This window comes from Salvia miltiorrhiza, chromosome 1 (genome assembly GCF_028751815.1).
Source record: "Salvia miltiorrhiza cultivar Shanhuang (shh) chromosome 1, IMPLAD_Smil_shh, whole genome shotgun sequence".
NCBI classification, from domain to species: Eukaryota; Viridiplantae; Streptophyta; class Magnoliopsida; order Lamiales; family Lamiaceae; genus Salvia; species Salvia miltiorrhiza.
The window spans coordinates 47,221,795-47,247,190 of record NC_080387.1 but is presented as its reverse complement, the minus strand read 5'-3'; the positions used below and the strand labels follow the sequence as shown (position 1 = coordinate 47,247,190).

At 36.6% G+C, this 25,396-nt stretch overlaps 2 protein-coding genes across 4 annotated transcripts; one reads left to right on the top strand and one right to left on the bottom strand.

The window, feature by feature from the left end:
• Window positions 1-17,724: 17,724 nt before the first annotated feature.
• LOC130987717 (protein NEGATIVE GRAVITROPIC RESPONSE OF ROOTS-like) lies at window positions 17,725-19,098 on the top strand. Of its 2 annotated transcripts, XM_057911367.1 has the most exons (5): window positions 17,725-17,883; window positions 17,979-18,054; window positions 18,125-18,504; window positions 18,591-18,723; window positions 18,794-19,098. In XM_057911367.1, exons 1-5 carry the CDS (start codon window positions 17,749-17,751, stop codon window positions 18,811-18,813), a joined length of 744 nt encoding a protein of 247 aa, XP_057767350.1. In that variant the 5' UTR covers window positions 17,725-17,748; the 3' UTR covers window positions 18,814-19,098. The 2 variants fall into 2 exon arrangements, with proteins under 2 accessions (XP_057767350.1, XP_057767341.1); XM_057911358.1 differs by having other exon boundaries at window positions 18,591-19,098.
• A 149-nt stretch (window positions 19,099-19,247) lies between these two features.
• LOC130987706 (uncharacterized) lies at window positions 19,248-25,103 on the bottom strand. Of its 2 annotated transcripts, none has more exons than XM_057911338.1 (6): window positions 24,693-25,103; window positions 24,216-24,323; window positions 23,350-23,511; window positions 23,106-23,277; window positions 22,471-22,544; window positions 19,248-19,543 (listed from the first exon to the last, which is right to left on the bottom strand). In XM_057911338.1, exons 1-6 carry the CDS (start codon window positions 24,969-24,971, stop codon window positions 19,463-19,465), a joined length of 876 nt encoding a protein of 291 aa, XP_057767321.1. In that variant the 5' UTR covers window positions 24,972-25,103; the 3' UTR covers window positions 19,248-19,462. The 2 variants fall into 2 exon arrangements, with proteins under 2 accessions (XP_057767321.1, XP_057767327.1); XM_057911344.1 differs by lacking the exon at window positions 19,248-19,543 and adding an exon at window positions 19,847-19,931 and having other exon boundaries at window positions 22,466-22,544.
• Between the last annotated feature and the right edge of the window lie 293 nt (window positions 25,104-25,396).

Below are 25,396 nucleotides of genomic sequence, written 5' to 3'. Positions count from 1 at the left end.
TCCAATCATTGATCACACTGGAACTGAAATCACAAAATGCGCAAATCAATTTTCAATCCAATATTGATATGATGTTGCAGAGTTTGAGTTCCCTGATTATTAATTCATGGTAGAATTCCGACACAAAATCGATGTTGAATTTAGAAATTGGCTTATGAATTGTACATATATATCTTTTTTATGCATCACTTGATGGATTGAGTGCCCTTATTTAAAATGAGAACGAAGAGTAGTCATTCTGATCAATGCCTTGTTGTGAAGATCTATAATGAATATATTGTCTTGGTAGATGAATGCATGCAACATCTGCGTTCGAATTATGGATGAAGCAAAAATTTCATTTCTTGTGAATGTAATAAATTTAATTGTAAATGAAACAGTTTTATACATCTAGCTAGCAGGGCCGGCCCTAACATTGTGGGGGCCCTAGGCGAAAGGAAAAAAAAAAGGCCCCCTAGAAAATGAAGCTTCATAATTTTATAGCAAATTTGAGATAGCTGCATATATAACTAACATTATTATAAAGTGCAATAAATCACAAATTAATGATCAAATAATTATAGAAATAAAGTAGATTTTTAATATTTTAGGAACAAAATTATCAATAACCTCTTCAAGAATACCCCTTGTTTAAAGTATAAAATTGCTAATACATTTAACCTTTTTTTGAGATATAGTATAATGCAAATATATACTACTATAATTTTATTGATTTTAATTTTAAAAAACTTCTTTCTATTGAAGTTACAATAACCAATATAGTCTTTTTTTTAGGGGACAATAACCACATTATAATCTACAATATTCTATATGTAATAAAAATATTAGAAAAATAATCGAAAATTTTTAATAGGATTAATATTAGTGGACTTGTATTTATTTTGGGGCCCCCTAAATTTAGGGGGCCCTAGGCCCTTGCCCCTTTGGCCCTATGCAAGGGCCGGCCCTGCTAGCTAGTACAATGTTCTTACGTTCTCACGATTAATGTTGTTCTTTTAATAACCAACTTATATTTACATAATTTGAAATTTAATAGGGAGCATTAGTAATTGGACCACAGAATCAAATCACAACACCAAAACCCTAAAATAAGAGTTGTTGATTGGTGGAAGAGTGTTGGTTAAGATGAAGAAACATTACTCCTTTTGGTTGAAAAGGGACCACAAACTGAAATCTGCTCCAAGCAACATATGCTGCAGCACGATTGGAGGTCCAGCCCAGATGATATTAGTGGCTAATCACTGAAGATTAACACATTAATTAATGAGTAATTATTTAAAGTGTGGTGAGCATGGAAGCGAGCAGAGGAGCTGTAAAATGAAGGAGATATGTAGTGAATTGGGATGTATGCATGAAACAGTTGCATGGGAGAAAGAGCTTCAAAATGGGAAAAGGGGCTCAGATTTTGTGAAGAATGTAATGATTCTCCGACGAGGGAGGAGCTTTTGTCCGGCCGACACACGTGTTGCCGCGGCGGAGTACGATGAGCGTTCATCAGGGCGCCGCCTTTCGACACGTGTGGCGGCAATACAATATGGAGGCGGGGCCCCATGTGGGAATAGACATCTTCACGTGCATGGGCCTCTCTAATATCTTGTAGGCTACACCCATGGATTTATTTCTATTTTTAGGGACTTTCAACTTTTCAAATCAATCATGCATACTACCTATACTTTCTTCCTCATAAAATAATCCTCATACCACCCAAAAAATAATTCTAGGAGGAATTTACACCAACTGTAATGAAGGTGACTAAGTATGTTATGAGTCACGAATTTTATTGAAGGTGACTAAATATATTATGAGTGTCTCATAAAATTTTATGAATAATATTAATAATGATAACTAAATACTCCTTCCGTCCACGATTTAATGCCCCACTTTGGTGTTGATACAGAGTTGATACGGAGACTAAGAAAGTTAAAAAAAGGTGATGTGGATGAAATTTAAAGGTAGTTGACTAAAGTGATAAATGTGTTGTGAGTGGGTCCACTAGTGATAAAGTGTAGTAAATATAGAATATAAAAATGATAAATGTGTTTTAAGGTGGGTCCATTAGTGGCAAATAGTACTATTACATTCGCTCTCATACTTTATCATTTTTATACTTTATTAACTACACACTTAAAATACTACTCCCTCTGTCCCGCTATTCATGGCACGTATTCAATTTCGGGTTGTCCCACTAATAATGGCTCGATTCTATTTTAGGAAATAATAAGGGATAGTTAATCTTAATTAAAGCACTAATTAAATGCCTAATAAAACACACCATTTCCCTCTCTCTCTCTCTCTCTCCCACTTCGGTCTCTCCCTCTCGCCGCCTCCACCCTCCTGCTGCTTCCACCATCCAGCCTCGCCGTCGCCGCTACCTTAGCCCCTCTCTTTACTTGAAGTCCGGCGACTGCATATATCTCGCAGCCTCCGCCCCTCTCTTTACTCGAAGTCCGGTGACCTCCGTCCTCTCCCTCGCCCGTCTCCACCTCGCCATAAATTAGGGCTCGTCTATCTCTCGCAGCCTTTCTTCCCATGGTCGCTTTTTGCGAGGTATGTTGAATTTGTGGGATCTGGAGTTTTTGAAGTTTGTTGGCCATGGAAGTTTGAGATTTTGAATATTGTTCGCAGATCTAGTGATTTTTGCAGATCGTTGGCCATGGAAGTTGCAGGGGGAGGGAGTTGGAGTTATGAAGATTGTTGGTCATAGAAGTTTGAGCTTTTGAATATTGTTTGCAGATCTAGTGACTTTTGTAGATTGTTGGCCATGGAAGTTGCAGGGGAAGGGAGTTGAAGTTTTTGAAGAGGGCTGCCACGAGGTTGCTGTTCTTGGCGGTCGATGCGCCGGCCACCGGCATCCGGCGGCAGAATTTTGGGCGGTGGAGGCGTCGGCCACTGGGCGACAGTTCTTGAGATTGGAAGAGAAGTGAGGATATACTTGATTTAAGATTAATTAAACATAACATTAAGACATTAAGCATATGGGTCACTCTTAACTTTAGTTTTCTAAATACCCGTGCCGAAAAGAAATGAGCCATTAATAACGGGACGGAGGGAGTAATCTGCAACGGGATGAGATTCAGTATCCCACAATTTTATGTGTGCCACTGTATCCCATGCTTATATTTATTATTTCAAAAATATTTTTTATAAAAAATAAAATTTATTATGATACTATGAATTATATTTAATTATTTTTCTAAAAAATTAGAAATTTTTAAAAAGTATATACCATGACTTTGAATTTATCAACCTATTATTAGCTAATAAAAGTGAAATTAAATGATAAAAAATAATTATATACCCTAAATTGATGGAATAAACCCTAGTTAATAATCACAAAATTAAACTAAAGAATATAAAGTTGAAATTGAAGAAAAAATATATAAGAAAATAAATAAAATTGAAAGTGGAACACAAAGTGGGACATAAAGTGTGGTACACTGAATCTCATTCCATCTACAACTCCTTAATTCTCGTGCTGAAACCAAACGTGTCAAGATTCGTGGGACGGAGGGAGTACAAGTTTGAGACTAAACTAAAGTTTAATAAAATTAATTTTTACTTATATTTGAGATGAGTATGAATACATAGATTTTATACAGGTATGCATAGCTGAACTATGTTAAGAGCATCAGCATCACTCTACACGATGCGGCCTACTCGAGTAGAGGTGGCATCGTGTAGGGCGATGCAACCCATGCTCACTCGAGAGCCCCGCGATAGAACGGGTGCCTCACGTTCTCTCCAATTTCGGGCACGTGTTCTACACGCGCCAATTTTTTTTTAAAAGAAAAAAATTAAAATTCACCGATTTTTGCAACGGCTATTTGCCGATTTCCATTTTTTTAATAGCCAACGGCTATTTCAGCCGTTCAATTTTTTTTTCCTATCTATATATATCCCTACCAACACGTTCATTCATACACTAATTCTGCTCCTTCAAATTCCCCAAATTTCTCTTTCAATATTTTCTTCTTTTCTTCTTCAAAAAATGGCGAAACCCCAACACGATGCTATGTCTGATTCATCCGACGGTGTAGCTCAAGCGATCATAGACGAGATCGAGTTGCAGAAACAATTGCTTGCTCAAATCTACTCCCAATCGGCGCCAGAGCCGGGACGTGTTAAACGTCCCCGGTCTTACGTCCACCGTGATCGTGAGGATGCCCATTTACGTCTTATGCAAGACTACTTTAACGACAATCCGACGTACGAACCTACATTTTTTCGACGTTGTTTTCAAATGCAAAAGGAGTTGTTCTTATGCATCGTTGAGGCTGTTCAAGGTGAAGATACTTACTTCCAGATGACCACTGATACAATAGGTCGGACTCTCTCTCCGCTTTGCAGAAATGCACATCGGCTATCCGCCCATTAGCCACCGGCGTCAGTGCGGATACTTTCGACGAGTATCTCAAAGTCGCCGACTCGACCGGGCGTGTATGCCTCAAGAAGTCTGCAAGGCTGTTATCCGAGCTTTTGGAAGCCATTATCTGCGGCATCCAACGCCGGAGGACATCACACGCCTTACTCAGATGCATGAAGCGCGAAACGGATTTCCCGGGATGCTCGAGAGTCTTGATTGTATGCATTGGGGGTGGAAGAATTGCCTGAAGGCGTGGCACGATGCATATACACGCGGTGATCAAGGGGAGCCAACCTTGATCTTGGAGACCGTTGCATCACATGATCCGTGGATTTGGCATGCCTTCTTCGGTGTCGCTGGTTCGAACAACGATATCAACGTTCTCAACTAGTCGCCTCTCTTTGTCGACGTATTGGATGGAACGGCGGCGCCCGTGCTCTTTCAGGCGAACCATCGCTACCACCAGATGGGCTACTACTTGTGCGACGGCATATATCCGGAGTGGCGTTGCTTCGTCAAAAGTCCACCAATGGCGACCAATCCGAAGGAGGCGAGGTTCAAGAAGATGCATGAAGGAGGTGTTGCTCATTCAGTTGCACGCCGCGCTTCAACGTGATTTGATAGAGCATGTTTGGGCACGTTTCAAACCTTTAGACCAGGAATAGTTATTTTTAGGATTTGTTTTTATTTTATTAAGTTTTATGTAATATTTTGGATTTCAAAATTAATGCAATTTAAATTTGAAGTAAATTGTAAGATTTAAATTTATGCAATTAAACTTAAATGAAAAATGGAAAAATCAAAACTAAAAAAATCATGTAGGCAATCATGTTAACCCCAATGCGGACTCTTTACTCAATGTGGTCCCCCCTTATCAAGTAAGCTGTCATGTAACCTCAATACGGATGCTCTAACCTCACTGCTTGGATTCATCGTCACACTTCATCACAATCAACGATTCCGGATAGCAGGATTCTATTCAAATATAAAATTATTTTCTTAATTTCTACTTATAAATTATAATGTAAAATAATATCCAAATATAAAGTTATATTCCATCTGAGTTAGAATTATAAACTAGTTTTATAATAATAAAACAATAAAATTAGTTGGTAAGAGTCAAGGTGGCTCCGCCCGCTGTGCATATATTCTTGAATTGGAATGGGGATATATAGATAGGGAGTTGGGGGCAGTTGGATCATATATTGTACATGCATCTATATATTTGTATTATGGCTCAATCTTGAATCAATATAATGTATGTGTGGGGTGGTTACCTGCAACCCTAAGTTTTGTGTGGCATTTTCCTCTTGTTCTTTTGAAGCGCAAAATATAGCACTCCTTCCCTTTGCTAAGAATATGTCATTTTAGTTGGGTACGAGTTTAATAAAATGATTAGTGATTTTTATATAGTGAAGAAAGGGTCCTACCATTTTTATATGGTTAAAATTAAATAAGAAATTATTTGTTTGTAAGTAATGAGTATGTGTATTAATAACTTTACTAAATGAATCATGGTTCGAATCCCTATCCTGTAGGTGGTGAAAATTATATTTTTTTAAATTCATAATTTTTCACAGCGAATTCATAATGTATCATAGTGAATTCATAATTGAGTACTCATTTTATGTGATAAGTGGGCTTTGTTACATTTGTATAATAATTAACAACTATATATAAGGATTAAATGTATCTAAATTCACGAACTTTAGTCACAATTCATTTTTAACTAAAATTTTCAAAAATTCATTTTTATACACCAGCTTTGAGATCATGTTCAATTTTAACAACGAATTCATCTCCGATGATTTAAAAACTCACGTGGCACTAATGTGTAGGCTCGCTACCCTTTATCTTCCGACCTATATATCAGTGTTCTCGTGTATTTTGGGGAAGGTAGTGAGCCTACCCAAAGTGCCACATGTGTTTTTTAAGTCGCAAGAGATGAATTCATTGTTAACATAGAACAAGATTCTAAAGTTGGTGCATAAAAAAGAATTTTTTGAAGTTCGTGTTAAAAATGAATTTTGACTAAAGTTCGTGAATTTATATGCATTTAACCCTATATATAATGAGATGTTTGAATGATAATTTTTATTTAATTTAAAATGAGAATTGAGAACCATTCTCAATCTTTGGATCATGAAAATCTACGATGAATGCATCACCTTGATGGATGAATGCACCACTTAATTGAGTTCGAAATTCTAGAGAAAGCTATTTTTTTTTCATTTTGTTTCCGGATGGAGTTAATTAATTGCACAATGAATCCAATAACTTTACACGTCAGTTCTCATTTTATATATATATATATGTGTGTGTGTGTGTGTGTGTGTGTGTGTGTGAGGAGGTTCAAATGAGAACTCTTATATTAATCGTAAACATGGGAATTCAATTTTAGTTGTTCGACTGCGAAGATATTTTATAAATGTATTATCTTGATAGAAGAATGCAATATTTAGGTTCGAATTCTGCGAAAGACAAACATTCTATTTTTTTAATATAATTAATTTCACAATGACAATAATTTAAATACAATTTTCTCGCGATAACCAACCTCACTCTATGAACCAACTGCAAATCACCATGTAGATAAGAACCATGAATCAACTAACACCTTAAATTAAATAAGATGGACGACCTATAATCAATTAAGGATAAATATGTATAACTTTAAACTCCAAATTATTTTTGTACTATTAATTATATCTTTAAATATTATTTTTTTTAGATTATGAATTATTGATTTGTATCAATTGTACTATCTGTTCATCTTTAGGGCTCTGAAAAATTAACATCGCTTGTTGGACATCACAGTATATTTAACATTATTCTTTTTTTTTTTACTTACATGACATACAAAATCTTTCGCATTCCATTATTTGTTATTAGTGTAATCCAGTGTTGTTGTTCATAAAATCGTAATTGTTGTGTATTTAAGATCTTTATAATTTTGTACTTTAATCTTTAGAGTTTTGAATTTTTTAAACAAAATTATACTACTAATTAAATAAGTTTATAGAATCCTTGATTATATGGCTGAAAATTATTATCATTAATCTTGACTGTTAAATTATAAAAAATGAAAGACCACTTTCTCAATTCTTAATTGAAATTCATGTTCTCACGTCATCTCAATTATGTATTTACAATTAATTTACGTCTTAGAAACATGTCTTGTCCCACTTTCTGAATAAAGGTGTGGGTGGGAGTATCATACTTGATTTGCATGCATTATTTAATACCTGAACAAATAATCTGGAATTATGATGGCTCCATATTATGAAACTACCTAGCTTATGAGCTAGCTCATAGCTATCTATTCTTACAGATACACTAAAATTCCAACTTATTATAATTTCTTAATATATTTCTTTTCTACTTTTTCCAATATCATTTTTAATAAACACACATAAAACAATGTCAGATTTGATGATGTGAAATTTATATCGGTGTAAATAATACGAGTAAAATTCACTTGCTAATTAGACTTTCCAATGTCAGATATGATTGATATGGGATAAAATTATCATTAAATCAATTTATGAGGCTTAAATCAATGTATTAACTGAAGTTCGAGCTAAAATCGCCACTAAATCAATTTATGAGACTAAATGAGGTATCTAAATATAATTAAATAAATACGCGCGACAAATAAACAATTCGCATACAGATGGGACCTCGACACCATATAAAGGTGGAAAAATAATCAATAAGGCCTTGCTCTATTGACAAAGTTAAGGCACCCAAAGACTTTCCTTTATGAGAGGTTTTGAGTTCAATCACGCCTGCGTGCGGTGATGTTTTTCCACTTTTAGATGATTGGATATGTAATCCATCTTATTGTCTTAAGTTGTTGTAATTTGGCTCTTTTTTCCGTGTAACTCTGGTTCTCGCTTTTGGGTTGCACTTCTCGTGCGTGAATAAAATTTTCATTTAGCAAAAAAAAAAGTGATATTGTATTCCCGCCTGCGTGCGGTGTAGCTTTCCCGTATTTGTGTGGTGTTGAGGTCCCGCTTGCGTGCGGGTTGCATAATCGATTACATTCAGATACCTCTTGTAATTCTAATTCAACAAAAAAAATAAAAAAAATAACCGCACACAAACGGGACCACTATCCACACAAAGGTGGAAAAACTACACACTATCCACCCAAAGATGGAAATACAATCCACATAAAAATGGAAAATTAACAGTACCACTCATAGGCGAGATTAAACCTAAGACCTCTCATAGTGGAAAAACTATACCGCTCATAGGCGAGATTGAACCCAAGACCTCACACAAAATAAAGTCTTTGGGTGCCTCAGTTTTGCTATTTGAATTAAGCCTCATTGTTTTTTTTAATAAAATTAATTCAATCAATTCCAATACTCTACATTGCAACACTTATATATAAAGGTTAATTATACTTTATGGCTCGATCTTTGGCTGAGTTGCAAAAATGGTTTAACCATAAAAAAAAATCTCAAAAAATTCGCAATCTTTTGAAAGTTGCAAATATGGTTCATGCCTACATTTTTCAAATTCGAAGTTTTGATATGTAAGGGCTAAATTTGACGTTGTCTTGATGATTGGATGGGAAAAAAATCCACATAAATTCACTTTCAATTCGAATCTTCCACATCAGAATTATTATTTGCAAATTTTTAAAAGATTGGGATGTGAGAATTTTGAATATCAAGTCATTTTTTACTTTTTTATTAAATTACGGCATTACTAAAAAAACCTAAGAAAATTCTTGAAAGCACAGTGAGAGCATATTAAGGATCGTGCCTCATTAAAATATTCTTAAAGAAAATTTAAGGAAAAAACTTTAAAAAAAAAAGTATTCGCCTATTAATTAACCCATATATAAATAAATAAAATATTGATTTTGTGACAGTTATTGTAGAGTGAATAGAATAGAAAAATAGTGTGCAGATTAGGCATATGCCTAATATAGACAAGAATATGGGTTGGGTGAGCATGGGAGGTTCAATTGAGAATACTTATCCATACATATAACATAATACACGTATGCTTATCGCTTTAATTAACTAATTTAATTTCAGCCCAATTAAGCTGCCTCGCAGCCTCTGGTTTTTTGCTGTTTTAGTGAATACAAGTACACACCTAATATACACACCTTATATTTTATTGTCATTCCACTATAGTGATAAGTCGAAATTTTCATTTTCATTTTCTATTTAACATATTTGGAAAAGAAAAATATTATTTTTTGTTCTAAATTTAAGGTTTAGTTTGAGTTAATTTAGTAGTACTCTCTCTCTCCTAATCATATTGTAAGTTGTGTTAATAGGCAAAAATGCCCACTTCCTTAAGTTTTTTTGTAAAAATGCCCTAAGTTATCATACAAAGTATTCTATGCTCTAATTATGTGAAGTACCTATTTTACCCTTTGATGTTGATGGGTGTGTTTGGTTTTTTGTGAAAGTCTTATACATTTGACCGATTTGACAACTATCAGTCATAAAAGTCAATGATTTGACAGCTATCAGTCAAGAGCACATATGACCGGTGGGTGGCTAAATCATGTGTCCGCCCGGGCGGCACATAATTTCACCGGGCGGACACATCATTTTATCGGCCGGACACATGATCTGCCACCCAAATCATGTGTCTGACTGATAAAATAATGTGTCCATCCGGTAAAACTATGTGTCTGCCCGGGCGAACACATGATCTAGCCACCCATCGTTCATATATATGTATTCTTAACTGATAACTGTCAAATCGTTGACTTTTATGATTGATAGCTGTCAAATCGGTCAAATGTGTAAGACTTTCACAGAAAACCAAGCAAACCCATCAAATCAAATGGTATTTAAAGAATAGGGCATAGAATATTTTGTATAATAAGAGGGGACATTTTTACAGAAAAAGATAAGGAAGTGGACATTTTAAATTTTTACTCTTGTAAGTTTATGTTTTAGCTCACATATAATTAAAACAATTATATCCAAGTTAACCTTAAATAATGATATTTACCATTAATGTCAGCCATTAATTTATTGGTGAAATAGACAGACGAGATTGAACCCAATATCTTTCACAATGGGGAATTTTTGGATGCCTCAGCTTTTGATACGAAATCTGAGGTCTCATAGATTTTGAAATTTAGAGCGTGAAAATTTGGGGATAAATTCAGTGATCCATATGAGGTATTCAAAGTTGTAGATGAATCGCGATTGTTAGGGATTATGCAAATGGGTTTCTGAGTATGATGAAAAAAACAAAGAAAAAAGCGAGGAGGTGACGAGGTGTGGTGTTGACGCAGAGAGAGAGAGAGAGAGCATATGAGAGAGTAGGGTAATTTTAGAAGTGTTAATGGCAAAAATAAAATAAAATAAATATATTGGTGATGTGGGGGTGTCGCTCACATTAGTAGCTTATCTTAGGCGCCTAGCATATCAAATCTCTCTCTCTCTCTATATATATATATATAGGGGAGAGTTCAATGGAGATCACTCCCTTAGATAAAGAATAAAGACAAAATCATGTGCGTCGATCTTGCTTAATCTAAGGGTGATAATTTAACCTTTAATTATGATTTTATTTCATTTATTTTATATGATAAAAGCTTAGCTTTGTCATTTTGTATTTTCTTCTCCCAACTCATTCTCTCTCTTTCTCTCCCAACTTACGCTCTCTCTCTCTCTCTCTCCCACACGGCCATTGACGAGGAGCGTCGAGGACGCCGTCTCCTCTGCTCCGGTGATACGCCACCAGTACCTCCACCCCTCTCTCCTTCGACCGGCGGCAGCAACGAACATCCCTGCGTCGACCGCAGCTCCACCCAGCCGCCGTCTCCCTTTTCCAGATCTGGCATCGCCGTCGCCGTCCCTGCTCCTCCGGTGAGGACGCTCTCTCTCTCCCACACGGCCATCGGCGAGGAGCGTCGAGGGCACCGCCTCCTCTGCTCCGGCGATACGCCGCCAGTACCTCCACCCCTCTCTCCATTGACTAGCGGCAGCAGCGAACATCCCTGCGGCGACCGCAGCTCTGCCCAGCCACCGCCTCTCTTTTCCAGATCTGGCATCGCCGTCGCCACCCCTGCTCCTCTGGTGAGGATGTCGTGGCAGACGCCTCCCTTCCATTCTTCCGTCAACTGCCCTCCCCCAACTCTCACCTCTAAACCCTTTTATTCGTCGATATGTTCGTAGAAAAATAAATGGACATACTAATGTTCGTCGGTATGTTCGTAGAAAAATAAATGAACATAATAATGTTCGTCGATTTGTTCATAGAAAAACAAATGAACATACTAATGTTCACCTATTATGTTCATCGACAGATCAGGTCCCAGAATGAGAATAGAGGAATTTTAGAATTTTTTTCAACCGGATTCCAAAATTTGTGGATTTGAGTGGACATATTTGCCATTTTTGGATTAAATAAATGTAATTAACCAATATTTAATTACATGAAAAATCATTTCAACAAATTATATGGATCGTTGATTGGATTGAGATGAAGCCTTGATTTGATCTTTATTCTCCATCTTAGAAAGTGGTTGTCATATAATGCAACCCTATATATATATATATATATATATATATATATATATATATATATATATGTATATATATAACAAAGTCATAAACGACATACAATATGAATAGGGGGAGAGTATAATTTTCATTGAAACCGAGAAATATCCTTATAATTTAAGTCGGTAAGCACGGTATGGTTCAACCAAATTTAAGGCAGAAGACAGAAGTTGGATCGGATTAAAGCATGTTTCGTGCATATATACACAATTTATTCTATCAAGGAATAAATTAATTTTCGCGCCAAACTTGAATTCACTAATTTAGGGTTAATTAATATCCACAAATCAGGAAACATCAACTTCACTTTGGAAGTGAAGATAGAAGGTACAACTCTGTTTGTTTTGCCTTAATTGGTTGGATGTGTGTATGAATTTGATTACTGATGTTACTTATGTTTTAGAACAGGCCCTCTCCGCTGCACATTTCAATAATTATTCCACCTGCACCTAAGTTAGGAGGAAGGAATCTGCCCTCATTATTCAAGCTGTCTATTACACAAAGCTCATTTATATGCAATAATCTATAAATCATACAAAAAAATAATGTAATCATTCCTCACAAGTCGAAATAAGTGTAATATCAAATTAGTTATAGGCAGAATACGTCTTTATACTTTAAATTTGTGGTTCAACACGGCCTTACATAATTTTTTGGAATATGACCTAATCAAAAATTAAATTAAGGGCCAAAGAAGGATTATGCTAGTCACAATTTATCAACTCGTAACAGTTATAATCAACAAACCATTTTCTAATACTAGTGTTAATACTTTCGTTGAATTCGCACAAAAATGATCTTATAAAATTAAATTAAAAAAAATACATGTACTTATTAAACAAAACTAAAATCTGTATAGATACTTGTGAAAACAAATACCGAAATAATGAATTAATAGCTATGAGTTTTATATCAATGCCCAAAGGCCCCAAATTTTTTTTTTTTTTAAGTTACAAGAGGTATTTGAATACTATCAATTATGCAACTCGCACGTAGGCGGGACCTCAACACCATTCAATGGTGGGAAAACATCACCGCACACAGACGAGCTGCACGTAAAACCCAAAATCTCTCACAAAAGAGAGTCTTTGGATGTCTCAGCTTTGCCACGAAAGCAAGCTAAGGCTTCATTCGGAAGGCCCCAAAATTAACATCCAAATGTTTATCGTTTAACATAGTTGAGTTTATATCACATGTATATGTCTCATGGCTTTGTTTTTGAGGGGATATATGTCTCATGGCTCTCCATTGAAAAAAGTCTATCTATTTGCGGATATACTTTGGATATAATGCTATTTTATACATTAATTATGTGTAAACTATATAGGAGTGGCAGACTTACCTCTAAGGCAGGTTCAAGAAAAGAGTATTACTTGAAATTTTATAAACATTAATTTTACAAATATATACATATATTGGTAATTTCTAAAAAGCTTATTTAAACATTACGTAATGTTTTTAAGGAGAATTTATATTTATAAGAGAACATTTACGTTTAATAATAAGTATCAAATTAAACAATTTAATTAAAAATATTTTTCAAGGAAATACTATAATGTAAATTAGAATAATTATCAAATATACACAAAGATGTTACATGAAGTTTGATAATAACAAATACAAATATAACTAACAATATGTCGACTGGTGGCGAGACCCATCAAAACTTGTAGAATGATTTCAACCATGATGGAAAAAAGATGAACAAATACCTCATAATTCATGAGTTATTTTAATAAGACAGTGACAAATTATTAATAAATATTTAACTTTTAACATGTACAAATTATACTCGATATGATATTTTCAACACATGAAATTTTACGTGACATCACAAAAACGTTAATTAAAGGTCAAACTTCATTAAAACTTTTTCAACTAAAATTCTTATTATTTTTTATAGAGTTAGTTACGCCAAAAATCATGAATTTTGGATCAATTTTCAAAATTTTCATGATTTATTTTTTAATTAAAAATTCTCTAAATTTAAAGGGTTGAACATTTTTTCTATATTTTTTTGTTCCGATGAAGCTCTGAGCTGACATGACAATTTTTAGGCAATTACGAGCTGACATGGCGCCTACTTGGATTGAAATTGACACATGAAAAATAATAAATAAAAAAAAACAAAAAAACTTAATGTTTCTGAACCTAGGGCGCCGCCTAGGGTTGCGCCCCCTTCGCGCGCGGCCGCCACCTGACCTCGCTCGGCCACCGCCCTTGGTCCGCATCCATCTCCTACCCACCCGCCGACAGTGTCTTCGGCGTTGTGACGACTCGCCGCTGCAAACCAACACCGCGCGAGAACAGGCAGTAGCAGCATCGTTATTTCACACCTTCACCGCTGCACTACATCTCCGGCATGACTTCGCCACTTCTCACACAACATCAACGAGGACCACTCAGACGTATAGGAGGCAAAGCTGAGACGAGGACCATCGCCTACGCCTCCCTCCTTAGCGACGGCAAGGCGCCGCCGCCTCCCTCGAAAACCCTACCTCCTCCGCCGTGCCTTGCCTCCCTAATGATTCCGTCAAATTTCGGCAGCTTTTCCCGCCCCAAACACCTCTAATTTCCGCTGATTTCCTCCACCAAAGCCCCCACCATCTCCCTCTCTCCTCCGCCGATTTGTCAAGCCACATCAGAAACTTCCCCACCGTCGATTTCCTCTTTTTCCTCGGCATCACCTATAGCAAAATTAGGGCTCAGAAAGGGGGAAAGACGTCGTTTTACCCCCAATTAAACGACGTCGTTTCGGTCCTCCGCCGGTGATGCCATGTCATATTTCCGGTCACTTAAAACATGCCATGTCAGTTATGAATTTGAGGATTTTTAAAAAGCATGGAAAAATTGTTCAACCCCTTAAATTCAAGGAATTTTTAATAATAAAAAAAATCATAAAAAAGTTGAAAATTAAGGTATTGTTAATGAGTTCTGATGTAATTAACCTTTTTATATATATATATTTTACTATTAGTTTGAGGTGGACTATTACTATTTTCTCATGATCAATAACTGCCTCTTCTTCTTGTATAGGAAAATATTGTGCAAAAATCTTTGGCTTGTCAATACAACAGAGATAGTCTCGCATAGATGAATTGAGTAATCACTTTTTGTGTGTGTTTTTTTTTTTTTTTCATGATTACTTTGTGTTTTAATTCGTATCATTATGTGGGATCTCATGCACTAAAAATTACATATTGATACATAATTGTAAAAGGCTGAAAGATTCAGTTTCTAAGAGCTAGTTGGTGCCTACTTGATAGCTTACTTGATAGGAGGGGACCACATTGAGTAAGGAGGCTGCATTGGGATTACTTGATAGCCTACTTGATTTTTTTAGTTTTGATTTTTGTATTTTTCATTTAAGTTTAATTGCATAAATTTAAATAACACAATTTACTTCAAATTTAAATTGCATTAATTTTGAAATCCTAAAAATTACATAAAACTTAATAAAATAAAAACAAATCCTAAAAATAACTATTTCGGCTCTAGAGGTTCGAAACGTGCCCAAACATGCTCGATCAAATCACGTTGGAGCACGGCGTGCAACTGCATATATCGGAGAATAGTATCTCTTTGCACATATTCCTCGAAAAAAACCGGGGTTGCTCGACCACTCTCCGTCGAGTCACTGCTAGATGCCCATGTCCTGCGTTGTCATCTCTCCAATTGGTTGATCCTTCACCTTCGTGCTCCACAATCATGTTGTGGAGAATGATGTAACACAACATGATGTTCTTGAGGTGCTCCACGTACCAATTACGTGCCGAACTTCGAATGATTCCCTACCGAGCTTGAAGGACTCCAAAGGCACGTTCGACATCCTTCCGTGTCGATTCTTGCATCTTCTTGAACCTCGCCTCTTTGGTCGCCATCGGTGGACTCTTGACGAAGCAACGCCACTCCGGATATATGTCGTCGCACAAGTAGTAGCCCATCTGGTAGTAGCGCCGGTTCGCCTGAAAGAGCACGGGCGCCACCGCTCCATCCAACACATCGGCGAAGAGAAGCGACTGATTGAGAACGTTGATGTTGTTGTTCGAATCAGCGACACCGAAGAAGGCATGCCAAATCCACAGATCGTGGGATGCAACAGCCTCCAAGATCAAGGTTGGCTCCCCTTGATCACCGCGTGTATATGCGCCGTGCCATGCCTTTGGGCAATTATTCCACCCCCAATGCATACAATCAAGACTTCCGAGCATCCCGGGAAATCCGTGTCGCGCTTCGTGCATTTGAATAAGGCGTGTGATGTCCTCCGACGTTGGACGGCGCAGATAATGGCCTCCGAAAGTCCGGATGACCGCCTTGCAGAACTTCTTGAGGCATAGATGCCCGGTCGAGTCGGCGACTTTGAGATACTCGTCGAAAGTATCCGCACAGACGTCGATGGCTAATTGGCGGATAGCCGATGTGCATTTCTACAAAGGGGAGAGAGAGTCTTGACCGATTGCATCAGTGGTCATCTGGAAGTAAGTAACTTCACCTTGAACAGCCTCGACGATGCGCAAGAACATCTCATTCTGCATTCGAAAATGACATCGAAAAAATGTAGGCCCGTACATCGGATTGTCGTTGAAGTAGTCTTGCATAAGACGTAAATAGGCCTCCTCACGATCACGGTGGACGTAAAACCGGGGACGTTTAACAGTGCCGGTTCCGGCGCCGGTTGGGAGTAGATTTGATCAAGCAATTATTTCTGCAATTCAATCTCGTCTATGACGCTTGAGCTACACCGTCGAATGAATCAGACGAAGCATCGTGCTGGGGTTCCGCCATTTTTTGAAGAAAAAATAAGGGAATATTGAAAGAGAAATTTGGGGAGCTTGAAGGAGTAGAATTGTTGGTGTATGAATGAAAATGTTTGTAGGGGTATATATAGATAGGAAAAAAATAAAAATAAAGTTTAAACTGCTAATATAGCCGTTGGCTGTTAAAGAAGAAAAATTAATTTGAAATCGTCTATATAGCCGTTAAACTTTAAATTCAACATTTATTTTATTTTAATTTTTTTTAATTACACGCGCCCGAAATATGGCCAAACGTGGGGGTACTCGCAGCATCAAGGATTTCTTGAGTAAGCGGCTGCTGCATCGCTCTACTCGATGTCGCCTCTACTCGAGTAAGAGGCATCGAGTAGAGCGATGGCAATCCTCTAATTCAATAAAGTTAGGGGTGTAATCGAACCGAGCCGAACCGAATAGTGATGTGCTCAAATTTGGTTTGTTAAGTATCGAATCGAATCCCGAACTTTACTTACCGAATACTTTGAGGCTCACGAGCCTAATCGAACCTATACGAACTTTCTAAATTTATATTTATATTCAAAATATTGATTATTTTATTTTAAAAATAAACTATTTTATTTAAAATAATAAATATGTTAATTATTTTCTTATAACAAACAAAATTAATTAGAGATTTAATACAATTATTATTAATTTTAGTGGATAAATATAAGTTATGTCTACTAATAATTTATATTTTTCAAGCTGAATCACTTGACGAATATATTCACGAGCTAACGAGCGGAATACTACTAAACTCAAGTTTAATTTGTTTATTTTACGAGCTTCTCTAAGCGAATTTGAACGAGCTTTTTTCGAGCCGAGTTCCGAATAATTCATGAGCGACTTGGTTTGTTTACCGCCCTAATTAAAGCGATAACAAATGATAAGAAATTTGATAAGAAACAAAGGGTAGGCAGACAGAGGATAAGTGAAATTCAAAAAAGACGGTTGAAGACTAGCATCGGAACTTGAACCAATACATAAATACATACCCATCATCACACCCTCTATTTATACCTTATCAACCTCATTTCTCATGCTTGTGGGAATTCCATCACCTATTTTTCTCCAATTCCACCCTACAAATATTACAAATTTCACCCACACTTTTTTTTTGGAGAAAAAAATAAATAAAAATAAAGTCAGATTAATCGTTGCTGCCAAGATGAAGGTAAATACCTCCAAGTCAAGTGTAGCTAGGTAGCAACAGTAAAACTCCAACAACACTAATCCTAATACTTGTATATTGTAATGTTGATAATTCAGATCTTGAGTTGGATGCGAAGCAAGCGCAATGGCAACGGAGGCAGCAACAACAAACCCAATCCACAATCAAAATCATGTAAGTCTGTTCAAATAGTTAGAGACATCGATTGAGTGGAATTAGTGTGGATGATTTGAAATGCATGCAGATGAGAAGACGCTGATGCATGAATCCTGCAACCAAGAGTTCTCCGATTGGCCCAACGCTCTGCTGGCCATCGGCACATTTGGAAACAAACATTCCGCCGACTTGGAACAAGTAGTTGAGAAGGAAAATCTTTCGGTAGAGCAAATCTTAAACTGCCTGCGCGACGGCGACGGCCGCCGTCTGGAGAGCCAGGGCAGCATGGTGGAGAGAGCCGGAAAAGATATTCAGTCAGATAAGCGAAACAGAGGCATCGGAAAAACGTCCTTGTCTTTCCTGCTCAAGAAGGCGCTTCTCTGCGGCGGTGCCGGATTCGTCGCCGCGCCTCCGATCATTAGAGATCCGCTTCCAGATCCTAAATTGGATCACTCCACAATGGAGAAGGTAAATTGAATAAAAATTTAATTTATGCATGGATATGATATGAAGGAGATCCTATTTATTTTAGTAAAATTAATTAAATCTTACAGATATTGAGGGCTATGCTGCACAAGAAGATATACCCTCAAAGGCCAACTCCCAAGAAATGCTTGGATATGGGAGAGGAGCAAGAGTGTGAAAAGGGCACTCATCAAAGCAAATGGGACAAAACAGACTCTGAATGTAAGTTGAACCAACACTTTCATATTTCTCATCTACTTTACTACTCATCACTGGTTTCATGTTTTTGCAGATATTGTGCTAGAGATATAGTCTCCTAAATCGACCCATCTACGATCACATTCATTCTTAACACGACTGGAATTTCAGCATGTTTTTGCCATGGCTTGCCGTGCCGGCGTCGGCGCGGTAAAATCTTGTTTTGCCATGGTTGCCACATCCACTTCACATGTTATTCTTCAAGCTTCTTGTTGAGATATTAAATTGTTTGTGGATCAAAGGGCACATACATATGAGTTTTGCCCATTGTCTTGCTTCAGAATATTGTGACGTGTATAAGTATAAAATACTAGTATTCAAGTGAATATTTCACATCTACAAGCTGCGTAATATATAATTGTGACCTACATCAACATACAAACCCACAACAGCACTCTTACACAGTCAATCTGCTATCATTGGAAGGATTAATCCAAGCATAGATTAACTATGATAATTACACTAGATAATCAACATTACTCTTCCCAGATAAAAAGGATCATGAATATATTAGAGATGAAACCTTCTAAGCAGAGCCCAAAAGCTAGCATTCTTATTAAAGATACATTCAATACAATATATCTCCTTCAAGGGAAGAGAAAGTTCGCACATTATAGAACTGAAAGGGTAAAGTTGCAATCGTCTATCTGACAACGTAAAATGAAAGAGGAAGTAAAATTATTCCTACCACCCTTATATACACTCAACCCTGAAGGATTTTCTTCAGAAAACCTTGCACAGGACCTCCCATCCCAGCACCCACCGCCTCGGCCAAATATTTTACCTGCAGGTTGCAAGTCAGAAAGTTTCAGATGGCAGTATTTGGATTGCTTTGCACACGTATTTGCAGAAAGAGAAACCCAAAAAAAAAAAAAATGAAGCCAACAACAACTCGTATGACCTATTACCTTACAACACCCAGATTTTACATATCTGAAAGTTCAAATTGAGCCTTGATATGCACATGCTTTGCAACACAATTGCAGTAAGAGAAAGAAAGGAAACCAAACAAGAAGGAAAAAGAAAAAAGAACCAACAACTTGCATGACTCATTACCTTAAATCCAGCTAATTACATATCTCAAAGTTCAAATGAAAATTTGCTATGCAAAATCTTTCATTTTATTTTGTTTTTTGTTGACAAAAATATTACTCCTATATAGTGCCAAATATAATCACCAATTTATTGGAATATTGCAACATCATAAATATAGAGCACAAACTTCATTTTACTTTAGCTGACTTGTTTCACAAAATGTGAATTCCATAAGAGAAAGTTATCCTGCTTGAGCACATTTAAACTTATCCAAGTACACAGCCAGCAGCACTCATGGGGCTACTGAATTCTTGGGAAGTTGGCTTTTAGACAAAATTAATTTCAAGCATTCTAGCCAAGTTTTGGAATATAGGTGGGTTCCAAACTAGTTTCTCTATAATTGTTGCACTTATTAATACCTGAATTACTAATTTATGATCATAAAGGCTCTATTACCGATTGTTGTATCTTGTCTAGCTATGTGTCTCATGTCTTGCAAAGAGTTAAACATGATTAGAAAAATCCTACTTATAATGATAAATTGATAGGTCCCGATTTTAAAGGCTTGGCAGCTAGCATTCAATTCTTTGAATTCGGCAGTCTGCCACGATCATAAATTTAAAAAAACTTGCTAGAAATCAGAGTTACGCAGCATAGGTGCTTAGGCTCTAAAGTCAGAAAGAAAAATAACTAAATATGGCAGCAAGGAACCTGTCCTCAACCATGCATTCATTTGAGATGACTAGGAGAACGTTGGAATGCTCTCAGTCAGCTGGCTCAATTCTATTTGTCATATTTCTATAGCCATTACATTATCTTGGAATAAATACTTGCACCTTTGAGTTAATACATTTTAATCCTATTGTACATTGCATTGTTGTCAACTATGTAACGAATAATGAAGATATTGATATTGCGACAGATGATTTCAAGAACAGAAAATAACTGTGGGGACTAGGTGTATACCGAATACAAACAAGGTGTATAGGTTGGGTCATCCAATTGAAGAAACATATCCAAACACAACTCTGCTGTGGCTTTAACTAAATTTCAGCAGCAGGCAGCCAAATTTGCAGTTTCAGTGCGTACAAGTATACTATTATCACTTCATTAGTTCTTGTTATTTAACTAGATTGGCAGGTGAAGAGATTTCTTTCTTTTCTTATTTTTTATATTTTCTGTCTACAGTTTCAGATTCCAAAATTAAAGGAAGGAGGAAACTTTAATTCTATTTCTATAGTTGACATGTGAGATTCTGTTTGAGTTCAGGACAACTAGACCCAATATATATTTTATTTTAGTCTTGTCTGTGCGAAAAATACTTGAATAAAATTTATAATTCTTGCTGGAAATTAAAAGATCAATCGAGAAGAGTTACCAAAAAAATCTAAACTAAATGGCAAGTTGCCTTACATTTTCAGGCTACTTATGCTGAAAGTTGGATCAAATCAAGTAATTTAATGTACATACACGACTAAAGCAGATATAAATTAAGAAGAAATAAATTAGAGCTAGTTTCTTTGCCTGAAGAGCAATTTCCGTCCTCCCAACCTAGTTTCAGGGTGTTTATGCATGTATGCTGTTCCTAGAACTTGCCTTTCTCTAAAATCAATAACATGTTTATGCATACTAAGCTAGAGTTCTTAAATGTTTGGCAAATGATCCTAACTTGCTTAAGCTCTTGGGAACTAATATTCCTCACACTTCTAATCAGGTATTGATGCAAATGTCATAAGCTTAGATTGGCATACACATGTTTAATTGAAGCTCGATTCAGGTCCCATAAACTCTTCAAAACCATGGGAATCTTCAGGAGGACTTAGAACTCAAATTAGAAGTAGTTTTTACACACAAGATGCACAAAAATGATTTGTTTCCAGCTTCAAAACAAAACAGAGCAACGGAAAATTGAATAACTAAAAGGTTAGGAGATACACCTCTTCCAAGTAGTTTTTCCATATATTCATATACATCTCTTCCTCTATCTAAATGAAGCAAGAAGAGCATATACTACATTAAGGGGGCATTTACTTTTCAAATTGATAAGATACATGATTGGGTATTTTTATCCTCATTACTAGCATTTCTCCAATCTTACCCTTTCAATGGGATATGAATCAAACAAAATTAGCTCAAATGATGAAAATTATCAAGGGCCTTGAGATATCCCAAAGTTCCAATCCATCTTAGTAAATAATGGATTAGCCTATACTATTTTTTATCTATCTAGGCTAATCCTCAAAAGTAAACGCCCCCTAAATTGGAATACTCATACAACATACTGATATTGCCAATTTAAACACAAACATACAAGATTCAGGGTAATGGGTAATAAGGACAGTTATTCTTGAGAGATAGAGACTGTCAATTGGTTTAGCATTAAACCAATGGTTGGCATTTAATGCTCTGCTTTCTTTCAGAAATTTGAGGAGGATGCAAGATAGGATACTGTTGTAAAAAAAAGCAATATACAACTGGTAGAAGATGACTTACACTCCGGTGTTTGATTGATGAATTCAGGTTCTTTTCACCATGAAACTGGTTTGTATTCCACATTCCCATAATGTACATTCAGATAATGTCCACAAAAACACAAAAGCGAGGGAAAAAGAGAAGGTGTCCAAGGAAATATGCAAAATGATCAAATTACTCTGTTTTCAGGGCATTATGATTTACCTCTTGAAGTGTCTTTTTCATATCAAATGCATCTCTTACTCGTTCATCCAAGAAAGCCCATGTGCCCTGAAAATCTATCAACAGCCGAAGATTAATGTAAATAACTCTCTCCACCAATCTAGCAGGACCAAACAACAATTAAGGGGATAAATTATTTGCATCGCCGCATAAGTAACTACAGATTCTGACATGAAATCCTAAATGGCTAAATGGCAAACATACAAGCAGCTTAAGATAAAATGATGTAGGAAAAATGAATAGCAGTCAGTCATGCTAATATACAAGGAAATTAGGGAATCAACTCTGTGAATGTTCTTGCAGAGTTAAATACTAATTAGACGAAGAAGAATACCCAGCATCAAATAAGAATGCATAAATATAAACAAGAGAATATTGATTTGGGAGGGAAAAGTCAGGTCAAGGGATATTTGATGGGGCAGCAGCAGCAGCAGCCTAAAACTGATATTGTTTGTTTATTATGCTAAAAGATGAATTCTATCAAGAGCTAAGACTACAAAGTCCTTCCGCACTGACTCAAGTTGGGGGTTTGAGGCTGATGTGCCCATAATTACCAAGGTCATTCTGAGCTGGAACTAGAATGTGCGAGTAGAAAAATACATAATATAGACTCTAACCTGCGGAAGTATCCGTCAGCATGTATAGTTCGGTTGTCGAATATATTCCACCAAGTACTGTGCGCTTCACATACCAATCAGTATCAGAGCCCTCATCACCAGCAGCATGCCAAATTTCATCCACAAGCATTGCTCTTTGCTTGAAGCTTGTAGAAATATTCAATGGTTGCGCCTACAATTGAGCAAAATTTGGAGAAAGTATATAGTGAAAACCAATGGATAAGTGACGCACACAAAAAGTTACCTGTATGCTAAGTGCTTGAGGCCACTTTGAGATGTAAGGTGCCTGCATCTCTAAGCGAATTCTGACAAGCTTGGATACCCGGTGGCTCGGAATCAAGTTCTTCAAATCCTCTTTTGTGTCAATAATATCAATTAACTTTTGCAGACAATCATCCATGAAAAACTGAACCAAATAAATCAGGAAATGGGTGAATAAGCATTGTACGAGGCTGCTTAAAAGTGGCACATATGAACCAAATTTTTATAATTAGAGAAGCTACCATATACAGCAAATAATTGGCATACACCCAAAATGGGAAAAAAAAAAAAATCTCATCCCCGGAAACTGGGCAGAACACTGGAAGTAGCATATTGCATATTTCAACTAGCGTATAATGTAAATATTATTGATAGAACTCAAATTAAAATGGGTACTTGATCAACAAAAATTTTTAAGAGTGAGAATCTTTGACCATGAATATATTTAGTATTAGTCCAGCTTAAAATAAGTCAATCTACATAATGTGAGTAGAACAGGCAAACACCATAACTGTTTAGAACAGCCACTTATATATTTTGAAGAGTTGCAAACTAATGAAAGGCACATACACACTCTTTGCTTTCCAAAGTAGGATTCAGTGCAAAGCCAACAAAAAATGAGAACAAGACAAATCTCCAAGTTCCTAAATCAACATGTAATTTTTTTTACAATCACCTATCAGTTAATTCAACTCATGGAGGCAGGAAATCATACTTTCTGGAATTAGAAGAGAAAGGAAATGATAATCAACCATTCCGGTCACAGGTTGCACTTTAAGTTCTAATACAGGTAAATCAAAGGGTGTAAAGACGCTTTAAAAAAAAGGGTGTAAAGATCAAATGTTATACCTCGACAAGAGCAGCTTCCTTTCGAGGAAAAGATCCTACAACAGAAGGAGAGATACCAACCTCCCTCGCTCCAGCTATCATTGCAGCATCAGTCCACCCTACTCTAAGCTGCACCATAAAATTACACAACCATCCCAACCAAGAGTAAGAGTCACCTTCAGTATAATATGTAATATATATCAAACTCGAGTAGCTAGTAACGATTGACAACAGGTAAAAATAGAAACGGATGGAAAAAGATAATGCAAACAAAATCACAATGGACCAGATACGAATAGGTCGCCAAGTAAATTGAGAATTTGTTTTCACCCGATTAAATTAGTATGCAGCAATGATAATCAATCACCAGGACAACGTACACATTGGTATGGCTAGCCACTCAGACTTCACAAACACAACCAAAAGCAAAATTACAGATAATATAATGCAATTACGCGATATTTGAAGAGAGCTCAGAAATTTGGAGGGAGATCGTACAACGTGGCGGAGAGAGGCCTGAAGAACACGCGCCTGCTCTTCCTGCCAGTGAGCTTTGGGGCGAGCCGTGGCTCTAGGGTTCCGCCCTTCATCTGACGACGACGACGAATTGAAAGCAGCGGCATTGCGAGGGTTGTGATTTTGAGCGTTCTCGGCGGCGTCCGCTGAAAACGACGCCCGGTGTTCGATTGGGGCTGCGAAAGGAGCAGGAGAGCGTAATCGAAGAGGGCGCCGGCAGATCACCGCCGGCAACAGCCGCCTCGCCGCCGATCGGTACATAGAGTTAATTGAGATGGCTAGTAGTGGAATTTAGTAAAGCCACGTAAGCACTTGTGTTGTGCAAGCAAGTCTGCGGAGTATTTAGAAGGCGAAAGAGTGTGCCACCCAAATTCAAGCATTATTACAAGGCCTATAAACAAATTAAGTCGCTTCTAAATTATTTATAGATCGATTCAAAAAAAGTACGTTTAAATTCGTTAAGTGAAATTTGGCTCAACTTATAAGCTCCTCAAATCAATTTATAAATTATCTAGGAATTTATAAGATCATTCAAAGTGTTTGACAAGATAAACTCTTAAACAGTTTATAAGTTCCAAAAATAAGCTTCAGTAACTTATAAAAGCACTCTCAGCAGATCACCTAAATGCATCACTAACTCTAAATTTAGGCTAAAACAATTAAAAATGTGATAAATAAAAATAAAT